Source organism: Arachis hypogaea, chromosome 10 (assembly GCF_003086295.3).
Source record: "Arachis hypogaea cultivar Tifrunner chromosome 10, arahy.Tifrunner.gnm2.J5K5, whole genome shotgun sequence".
NCBI classification, from domain to species: domain Eukaryota; kingdom Viridiplantae; phylum Streptophyta; class Magnoliopsida; order Fabales; family Fabaceae; genus Arachis; species Arachis hypogaea.
The window spans coordinates 93,142,887-93,154,552 of NC_092045.1; the positions used below are offsets into that span (position 1 = coordinate 93,142,887).

Sequence of the window (11,666 nt, forward strand, 5' to 3'; positions counted from 1 at the left end):
ACTAATATAATTTACTATGATAAATTAATTATATCAACTAATTGATTTGATTAGATATTTAAATATCACACAATTTATTATAATTTATATCAATTAATTTTGGTAGTATTTTTTAATTTATTTCTTTTAATATTCTGGTAGTATTTTTAATTTATTTATTTTAATTTATTAAATAAATCTACTTAATATACTAAAACTAGGTTTTCCTCCAACTAATAAAGGTGAGGTGTCGATTTCTCGTGACTCCGTTTTACCTCCAAAATGAACTTTCCTATTCTCTATTCTAAATTATTTTATAAAAAATATCTTTATTATAATTATATTATAATTAATATTTAATGAATAATACATAATTATATTAATTTAGAAACATATCTTTATTATAATTATATCAAATCAATATTTAATGCATTATTAAACTACTTATCAATTATCAATTGAAAGTACTTTTAATAATAATAATAATAATAATAATAATAATAATAATAATAATAATAATAATAATAATAATAATAATAATAATAATAATTACACCGGTCGTAGTAATCATGAAAAGAATATTTGAATCTAATCATAAAATGATCAAATTTTATGATATTTGTAACACCCTACCACACTAAGTATTACGCTTAAGTCGTAAAACAGAGGTGGTGTGGTATTATGACCTCTAAATAAAATAAGTACATATAATAGCAGAAGAATTATAATATGCTAGGAGCCTTGAAGAATAGAGGAAACAAAAATCGCGAAATAAAAGCGCAACGCTCAAGGAACGAGTTAACCTGCGTGCTAAGAAAACCATAACTATTAAACACAAGATAACAGAAGTAGGAGTAGAATACCAAGGATACAAAATAACAAGCTCCTAACTCAGCCTGCGAAGTCAAGACTGGCCGGAGAATATTTACACATATATACATACATATCCAAACCCAAAAGTACATATACACAATCCTGCCTCTCCATAAACCTCTAAGAGGATCAAAAAGAATAAGTCATGCGGAGAGAAAGTTAAGTACATATATATACACCATAGCATAACAAAATATCCCAGTAACCACTCCCCTTCAAAAGTCCAGACGCCTAACGAGATGCCTCTCGACCTGCATCTGAAAAACAACAACATAGTATGGAATGAGAACCGGAGGTTCTCAGTATGGTAAAGGTGCCACACACATAATATATAAGGTCCTGGGAATGCCAGAGGCAATCCTAGAACACCAACACTCAGATTATAGAGCTTAAAGTATTAAACATAAGCCATAGAAGGTGGTTTTCTAAGAACATTTAAACCTAACTTAACTTAACCTTAAAATCTAAGTCTCATACTGCCATTCCTCCATACCTCCAATTCCATCATGCATTTTCACAGACAAATAAACATATAAAAGCAAGCACAAGAAGGTTACAAATACTGCAGGTAACAAATACACATTTAACATGGCAAGTACATTTAGACACACCCAATTAAAGCACAAGCAAGTAATTCAAGTAATATGCATATGATGCATACCTGTCCTATGGCTGATGAGGCTCATCTGTCGGTTATCCAGCCAACCCGAAAAGTATGAATTGTACTTAGACTGTCCCCCGATGTGCATCCCCAAGAGTCTATGCATAGCTTTTTCTCAAATAATCAATATTGCTCAATGGGGGTAACATTCCCGGGAATTTATATAGTGCCCGGTCACACTTACATCGTAGGGTCAACAGAGTATCGAGTTTTCAACCTGGTACACGTGGTGGCAAGCCACGACACTTAACCCAGGGAATCTCGTATCTCAGATCATTCAAATTCATAAGCCATATAAATAATTCAATTATACTTCATCAACATCCACATCATTCTCAATTGCTTCTCATTCATCATTATACGTCAATCATATTCAATCCTTATCCTTCATTATCACACCTCCCACTCCGTCTATCAATAGTTCCAATTCAAAACATAATTCATTCTTTTCTAAATGAATCAAACTTAAAACATGCTCATTTTCTTATAACTCTAAATCAAATCATATAACCTTTGAATCTAAATCTTTTTAAATAATCATATAAACAAAATCTCTAATTTTTATAAAATTTTGACAACATTTCCTCTAAAACTTGGACTTTGCCACCCTTTTCGGGTCCAAACCTGCTTTCTTTTCAATTCAACATACCCTTCCTCATCATCATAACAATCACCACAATAAATCTACTTCAGATTAACAATTATATTCATACAATATTCAAATCCAACAACTAAAATTCAACTAAGGATCATAGTTCACTAATCCTAGGCTTCTAACACAAAATATCTCAAATCAATAATTCACCAAATCATTAGCACTAAACCAACCATGTTCATCAACAATAATATTCACCATCCAAGATTAATAACTAATTATCCAATAAACTTCAACCAAATGTATTCATCGACAAATTACTAAACATTAAACATACACCTGCATTCCAACTTATCCTATGGCCGTCTAGCCTAAGTTTTCACAGAACATTATATATTAAATGCAAGAAACCTAAACCATACCTTAGCTGATTTCCACGTAACGACCAAAGCTATTTATTCAAAACCAAGACAGCCCCTCAAAACTCAACTAATCCGCTTCCTCCAAGTTCCAGTATTCACAATTTCAAGCTCCAATTATTTATTCACAACCTAATACACATTCATAACACATATATATATATATATATATATATATATATATATATATATATATATAATTTAATACTCAAAGCTCAAATTCAATGAAAATAAAATAGAATTATTGTATCTTCACCTTACCCAAGCTTCACATAAGCAAGAGTGAACGTTTCTCTCAAGCTAATTGGATCCTAAAACATCAGAAATCAAAGAAATTCAATATTCCCACTTAAAATTCGAAAATTGGGGGAAGATGAAGCTGAGAGTGATTAAACAAGTTACCAGTGAATTGTTCCGGTAGAAATGTAGAGCTTGACGCGGTGGACGCGTGGCCGTAAATGGTGCGGCAATCGGAGCTCGGACGGAGAAGTTACGGGGGTTGGAAGGTTACCGTAAAGGTTCGGGAGTGTTTTTCTCCTCCCTGGGCATTTTCACGCTGCAGCTGGTGAAATGGAGAAGAAGGGCTTTCGGGCTCATTAAAAGTGTGGGTCCGGTTGGACCGACAGCCTGGTTCGGGCCCGGTTCAACCGGTTCGGCCTGTTCGGTCTAATTTTGGACCGTTTTCTTCGAAATTGGTGTCAAAATTATCGTTTCGATGAGCTCTATCCTAATTTAATATAATATTCACATTTCTAATCCTCCTTATTAAAAACTAATTTATTAACTAATTTAACCGGAGTTTACATCCTACCCACCTAATAAAGAATTTTGCCCTCAAAATTCAAATCTAGTTAGCTGAAAATAGATGTGGATAGTCATTTCGCATATCTGATTCGAGTTCCCAGGTATGTTCCTCGATACCAGTTCGTCTCCAAGCTACTTTTACCAATGATACTTCCCTTCCTCGTAATCGTTTAACACTGGTGTCATCAATCCTCACCGGAATTACTGGGAGTGTTAGATCTTCTCTCACTTGGATTGGTTCTGGTTCTAGAACATGACTTGCATCAGGAGTATACTTCCGAAGCTGTGATACATGAAATACATCGTGCAAATTCGAAAGGTACGGCGGTAAGGCAATTCTATAAGCCACTGGTCTAATTCTCTTCAGAATCTTAAACGGTCCAATATAACGGGGATTCAGTTTCTTAGTCTTAATAGCTCTTCCCACTCCAGTGGTTGGTGTAACTTTCAAAAAGACATGTTCTTCTTCTTCAAACTCCAAAGGCTTTCGCCTCTGATCAGCATAGCTCTTCTGGCGGCTTTGGGCTATAAGCATTCGACTACGAATCTTCTTTATCAGTTCAGTTGTTTCAGCTATCATTTCAGGCCCTAATAAACTTCTTTCTCCAGTTTCATACCAACATAGTGGAGACTGACATTTTCTGCCATATAGAGCCTCATATGGAGCCATTCCGATGCTTGCATGATAGCTATTATTATAAGCAAATTCTATTAATGGCATATACCGATCCCAGCTCGTCGGCTGGTCTAAAACACAAGCCCTTAACATATCCTCCAAGGTCTGAATAGTTCTTTCTGACTGACCATCTGTCTGAGGGTGATACGCAGTACTCAAGCTTAACTGAGTCCCAAATGCACGCTGAAAAGCTCCCCAGAACCTTGATGTGAAACGAGGATCTCTATCAGATATGATAGTAGAAGGCACGCCATGCAACCTGACAATCTCTTTAATATACATTCAAGCCAATTCCTCCATTGTGCAACTTATTCGGATAGGAAGAAAGTGAGCTGATTTTGTTAGTCGATCCACAACCACCCAAATAGCGTCACAACCAGATCGGGTTTTAGGCAAACCTATCACAAAATCCATTGCGATACTCTCCCATTTCCATTGTGGAATCTCCAAAGGCTGAAGGGTTCCTGATGGTCTCTGATGCTCAATCTTAACCTTCTGACACGTTAAACATTTAGATACATGTAATGCCACATCATTCTTCATCCCTGGCCACCAGAAAATCGCTTTTAGATCTTGATACATTTTAGTGCTCCCTGGGTGAATTGAAAACCCGCTCTTATGAGCTTCCTTCAAGATTCTCTGTCGCAGGTCTCCAATATCTGGCACAATAATCCGATTCTTGAACCTCCACAAACCATCCTGTCCTTCTGACATTCTCCATTGTTTCCCCTGTTCGACTGCTGGTAATACCTTACGTAACGCTTCACTGTCTCGATGAGCCTTCAGAAGTTCTGATTTAAAATCACTAGAAATTTGCAACTGACTCAAACACAGGATTCCAGATTCTTCTCTAACTCCCAAATTCAAACCTTGGAATGCCTTCAGTAACTCTTCCTCCCGTAGCATCATCCAAGCTGCATATAAAGACTTTCGACTCAAAGCATCCGCCACAACGTTCGCTTTTCCTGGATGATAATTCAATTCAAAATCATAATCTTTCAAAAGCTCCATCCACCTCCTCTGACACATATTCAACTCTTTCTGCTCAAAAAGATACTTCAAACTCTTATGGTCTGAGAAAACAAGAAACTTAACGCCATAAAGGTAGTGCCTCCAAATCTTTAAAGCAAACACAACAGCAGCAAGTTCTAAATCATGTGTCGGGTAGTTCATCTCATGCAGCCTTAACTGCCGTGAGGCGTATGCTACAACATTCTGGTGCTGCATCAGAACACACCCCAAACCTTTCAGAGATGCATCACAATACACTTCAAACGGTTCACTTAGTTCAGGTAATACCAATACAGGTGCAGTAGTCAACCTGTGCTTCAATGCCTGGAAACTCTCTTCACATTCCAGAGTCCAGATAAAAGGTGTATCCTTCCTAGTCAATTTAGTTAAAGGTAAGGAAAGCTATGAAAATCCCTTAATGAATCTGCGATAATACCCCACCAAACCTAAGAAACTCCTTATCTCTGTCACTGAAGTTGGTCGCTCCCAATTCATCATTGCTTCCACCTTAGCAGGATCCACAGCTATCCCCTGCTTACTCACCATGTGGCCGAGAAACTTCACTTCACTCTTCCAGAACTCGCATTTAGATAACTTAGCATATAACTTCCTATCTCTCAGAATTTGCAGCACAGTTCGCAAATGATCAGCATGTTCCTCTTCAGTCTTAGAATAAACAAGAATGTCATCAATGAAGACAATAACAAACTTGTCTAGATACGGTTGAAAAATCCTGTTCATATAATCCATAAATACTGCCGGGGCATTAGTTAACCTGAAAGACATCATTGTATACTCATAATGACCATAACGGGTCCTGAAAGCAGTTTTCGGAATATCCTCGTCTCTAACCCTTATCTGATGATATCCGGATCGCAGGTCAATCTTAGAAAACACACTGGCACCCTGTAACTGATCCATTAGATCATCGATTCTAGGCAACGGATATTTATTCTTCACAGTGATCTTATTCAATTGCCGATAATCAACACACAGCCGCATACTCCCATCCTTTTTCTTTACCAGTAACACTGGCGCTCCCCACGGAGAAACACTTGGTCGAATAAAATGCTTACTCAACAGATCTTCCAGCTGAGCCTTCAGTTCGGCCATTTCTAAAGGCGACATCCTATAAGGAGTAATTGAAATTGGACCGGATCCAGGTACCAACTCAATTGCAAATTCAACCTCTCGGTTAGGTGGGAATTCATTAATATCATCCGGAAACACATCTGGAAATTCATATACAACCGGAATTTGCTCTAAACTCTGATCATCACCTGATACTCCCGCAGTTAATAACATAATACCCTGACATTCGGTTCCAGAACAGTTTACTATCATAGAATTCAAATAGTAACTATTCACCACAACCGGTGCTTCTGACCCTTCCGGCATAAACTGTACAGACTTTTCAGAACAATCAAGTAAAACATGATTCTTGGATAACCAATCCAATCCTCTAATCAGTGTCTCAGATCCCTCAGCACCTATGGTAGAAGTGGTGTATACTCTCCCCGGCTGCTGCACCCTACCAGACTCATACTTCTTCTTCTCCGGGCAATTGGTGGCCATATGTCCGGGCTGTCCACAGGAATAGCATACTCCAAGTCCTACTCTGCACGGAACTCCAAGATGATACCTTCCACACCTCTGACAATTCAGATCCTGCTGTGGCTGCTTCCCAAACCTTCTTCCCTGATTAACATTGGTATTCAGCCTTCTGTAATTACCTTGACCCTGAGTCTGCTGCGGAACAGAGCCTCCATGTTTGAAATTCCTACCTCTCGGAGCAAAGTTCCTTCCTGAAGGTCTCTGAAAAGGCACCCTCAAACTCCCTTTCTCTGCTGCCGCCTTCCTCACACAATCCTCAGCCACCCTACTCTTATTCACCAATTCAGAAAACACCCTAATCTCCATTGGGGCAACGAAGCTCAGAATATCGCTCCGAAGACCTCCCTCATATTTAATACACTTCCATTCAGCAAAATCTTCAGGCGCACCTTGACAGATACGAGAAAAGCGACATAACTCCTCAAATTTACTGGTATACTCAGCAACAGTCATCTGTCCCTGCTTTAACTGCATTAATTCAAGTTCCTTGGAATTTCTAGCTGAATTAGGAAAGTATTTCTTATAGAACTCTGTCCGGAAAATCTCCTAAGGAATCGCAGCACCATCAGGCTGCAGGATACGTCGTGTTCCCTGCCACCAATACTGAGCTTCACCTTGCAACTGATAAGTTCCAAATTCAACCCATTGCTCTTCAGGAACCTGTTGTGCCTGTAACGCCCTTTTCATAGCCTGAATCCAATTATCTGCATCAGTGGGATTTGAGGTTCCCCTAAAATTCGGAGGACGAACTTTCAGAAACGTTGCAAGTGTCATAGGACTGTCCTCATCATTATGGTTCCCATGATTACCTTGATTTATCTGATTACCCAGTGCCTCGGCTGTCGCCTGCATAGCTGCAGCCATATTTCCTAGGGCAGCCATAAAGTTTACTGGATCAGTCCCTATGGGAGCAGGAGTAACGGTGCCTGTCCTACCTCTACCTCGCCCTCGACCGAGTCCGCGAGTCGACATCTGGTCCCTATACACACCAAACAAGTGATATTAATTTGATCAGTCTCAATACCGCAGGTCTAATGCTTTAAGTTCCAAATGCATGCTCACAAACGTTTATGCCATATATATCAGTCAGATATCCTAATAGCACATAAACACATATACAGAGAATGCATAGAAGCACAATCAGTCCGTCTTTCAGGCTCTATAGGAACGAACTGCTCTGATACCATAATGTAACACCCTACCACACTAAGTATTATGCTTAAGTTGTAAAACAGAGGTGGTGTGGTATTACGACCTCTGAATAAAATAAGTACATATAATAGCAGAAGAATTATAATATGCTAGGAGCCTTGAAGAATAGAGGAAACAAAAATTGCGAAATAAAAGCGCAATGCTCAAGGAACGAGTTAACCTGCATGCTAAGAAAACCATAACTATTAAACACAAGATAACAGAAGTAGGAGTAGAATACCAAGGATACAAAATAACAAGCTCTTAACTCAGCCTGCGAAGTCAAGACTAGCCGGAGAATATTTACACATATATACATACATATCCAAACCCAAAAGTACATATACGCAATCCTGCCTCTCCATAAACCTCTAAGAGGATCAAAAAGAATAAGTCATGCGGAGAGAAAGCTAAGTACATATATATACACCATAGCATAACAAAATATCCCAGTAACCACTCCGCTTCAAAAGTCCAAACGCCTAACGAGATGCCTCTCGACCTGCATCTGAAAAACAACAACATAGTATGGAATGAGAACCGGAGGTTCTCAGTATGGTAAAGGTGCCACACACATAATATATAAGGTCCTAGGAATGCCAGAGGCAATCCTAGAACACCGACACTCAGATTATAGAGCTTAAAGTATTAAACATAAGCCATAGAAGGTGGTTTTCTAAGAACATTTAAACCTAACTTAACTTAACCTTAAAATCTAAGTCTCATACTGCCATTCCTCCATACCTCCAATTCCATCATGCATTTTCACAGACAAATAAACAGATAAAAGCAAGCACAAGAAGGTTACAAATACTACAGGTAACAAATACACATTTAACATGGCAAGTACATTTAGACACACCCAATTAAAGCACAAGCAAGTAATTCAAGTAATATGCATATGATGCATGTCTGTCCTATGGCTGATGAGGCTCATCTGTCGGTTATCCAGCCAACCCGACAAGTCTGAATTGTACTTAGACTGTCCCCCGAAGGTGCATCCCCAAGAGTCTATGCATAGCTTTTTCTCAAATAATCAATATTGCTCAATGGGGGGTAACATTCCCGGGAATTTATATAGTGCCCAGTCACACTTACATCGTAGGGTCAACAGAGTATCGAGTTTTCAACCTGGTACACGTGGTGGCAAGCCACGACACTTAACCCAGGGAATCTCGTATCTCAGATCATTCAAATTCATAAGCCATATAAATAATTCAATTATACTTCATCAACATCCACATCATTCTCAATTGCTTCTCATTCATCATTATACGTCAATCATATTCAATCCTTATCCTTCATTATCACACCTCCCACTCCGTCTATCAATAGTTCCAATTCAAAACATAATTCATTCTTTTCTAAATGAATCAAACTTAAAACATGCTCATTTTCTTATAACTCTAAATCAAATCATATAACCTTTGAATCTAAATCTTTTTAAATAATCATATAAACAAAATCTCTAATTTTTATAAAATTTTGACAATATCTCCTCTAAAACTTGGACTTTGCCACCCTTTTCGGGTCCAAACCTGCTTTCTTTTCAATTCAACATACCCTTCCTCATCATCATAACAGTCACCACAATAAATCTACTTCAGATTAACAATTATATTCATACAATATTCAAATCCAACAACCAAAATTCAACTAAGGATCATAGTTCACTAATCCTAGGCTTCTAACACAAAATATCTCAAATCAATAATTCACCAAATCATTAGCACTAAACCAACCATGTTCATCAACAATAATATTCACCATCCAAGATTAATAACTAATTATCCAATAAACTTCAACCAAATGTATTCATCGACAAATTACTAAACATTAAACATACACCTGCATTCCAACTTATCCTATGGCCGTCTAGCCTAAGTTTTCACAGAACATTATATATTAAATGCAAGAAACCTAAACCATACCTTAGCCGATTTCCACGTAACGACCAAAGCTATTTATTTAAAACCAAGACAGTCCCTCAAAACTCAACTAATCCGCTTCCTCCAAGTTCCAGTATTCACAATTTCAAGCTCCAATTATTTATTCACAACCTAATACACATTCATAACACATATATATATAATTTAATACTCAAAGCTCAAATTCAATGAAAATAAAATAGAATTATCGTATCCTCACCTTACCCAAGCTTCACATAAGCAAGAGTGAACGTTTCTCTCAAGCTAATTGGATCCTAAAACATCAGAAATCAAAGAAATTCAATATTCCCACTTAAAATTCGAAAATTGGGGGAAGATGAAGCTGAGAGTGATTAAACAAGTTACCAGTGAAATTGTTCCGGTAGAAATGTAGAGCTCGACGCGGTGGATGCGTAGCCGCAAACGGTGCGGCAATCGGAGCTCGGACGGAGAAGTTACGGGGGTTGGAAGGTTACCATAAAGGTTCGGGAGTGTTTTTCTCCTCCCTGGGCATTTTCACGCTGCAGCTGGTGAAATGGAGAAGAAGGGCTTTCGGGCTCATTAAAAGTGTGGGTCCGGTTGGACCGACAGCCCGGTTCGGGCCCGGTTCAACCAGTTCGGCCTGTTCGGTCTAATTTTGGACCGTTTTCTTCGAAATTGGTGTCAAAATTCTCGTTTCGATGAGCTCTATCCTAATTTAATATAATATTCACATTTCTAATCCTCCTTATTAAAAACTAATTTATTAACTAATTTAACCGGGGTTTACAATATTAATAACACACATTAATTTTAAATATTTAGTCATTTTAATTATATTAATTTTAAAAATATTAATATAATTCTAATTCTTATTTATTATCCAATAATAATAATAATAACAATAATAATAACTTGAAAAATTCATATATAAACTATTTCAATTTTTCGTGTATTATTATTAAAATTCTATATGTTCCTAAATATAAGTCTTGAAAAACATGACATGTCACGGGCTATTAGTGTAGAGTTGTTTAGGTTTGTTTAGGAAAATATAATAGAATTTATATTTCTAAATTTCAAGACATATATTTCTATTTTAATTTGTGTATATCAGGTATAATATTTTTATTCATTATCTAGAATTTCTCTGATTACGATAGAAGATAACGATTCTAATCATATTATGAATAATTATATAATTTTAACAAAATTAATATATGATGTGTAATGACTATATATAATAAAAAATTACCTTAATAATAAATAATTTATGTATTTATTTTTGTTTTACTAAAATCTATATATAGTGTTTTTCTGTAGTACATGAATCTAAATTTGAGAGTCAACTCATAATTTTATATTTATTATTTTTCTTTTACTACTTCATAGAATAAGAATGTATTCTTCGTTTTTCATCGAAGTTGATCATTTTAAGGTACAATTTATAATTTTGATACACTATTAGTGTAAAGTAATTTTACACAAATATTCAATGACGTAATATCATATCATAAAAAATAACTATCTTTTATATTGATTGCATTCACCTAAATGATAATCCAAAAAAATAGACATAATTAAATAATTATATAAAATATTTTATATTATCAATAATTAAAATTAGAGTCTAATTTGTATCTAAAAATATAAAATAAAATTATATATTAAATTAATTTAATAAAAATAAAATATTATTATAATATTATTTGATTAATAAATTTATTTAGTTAAAGATTATATCTTTGTTTTTTTTTTCAATTTCACTTTAATATTTACCAGTAAATTGAAAAACTTTGTATTGAATATCTATTTTGATAATTAGTTCTCATAAAAATAATTAAAATATTAATGCATTTCATACTTTTATCTATCTAAATAACTAATTCTATTATTATTATTATTATTATTATTATTATTTGAAATTAATTTTTTG

General features: G+C 35.8%; 1 protein-coding gene across 6 annotated transcripts; it reads right to left on the reverse strand.

Moving 5' to 3' along the window:
• Positions 1 to 819: 819 nt before the first annotated feature.
• LOC112715953 (transposon Tf2-1 polyprotein) lies at positions 820 to 10,284 on the reverse strand. Of its 6 annotated transcripts, none has more exons than XM_072205116.1 (8): positions 10,118 to 10,284; positions 9,972 to 10,026; positions 9,755 to 9,883; positions 2,930 to 7,611; positions 2,789 to 2,838; positions 2,531 to 2,659; positions 1,514 to 1,611; positions 820 to 1,109 (listed from the first exon to the last, which is right to left on the reverse strand). In XM_072205116.1, the coding sequence occupies exon 4, from the start codon at positions 7,104 to 7,106 to the stop codon at positions 5,421 to 5,423; it is 1,686 nt and encodes a 561-aa protein (XP_072061217.1). In that variant the 5' UTR covers positions 7,107 to 7,611; positions 9,755 to 9,883; positions 9,972 to 10,026; positions 10,118 to 10,284; the 3' UTR covers positions 820 to 1,109; positions 1,514 to 1,611; positions 2,531 to 2,659; positions 2,789 to 2,838; positions 2,930 to 5,420. The 6 variants fall into 6 exon arrangements, with proteins under 6 accessions (XP_072061217.1, XP_072061215.1, XP_072061216.1 ...); XM_072205114.1 differs by having other exon boundaries at positions 2,784 to 2,838; XM_072205115.1 differs by lacking the exon at positions 1,514 to 1,611.
• Between the last annotated feature and the right edge of the window lie 1,382 nt (positions 10,285 to 11,666).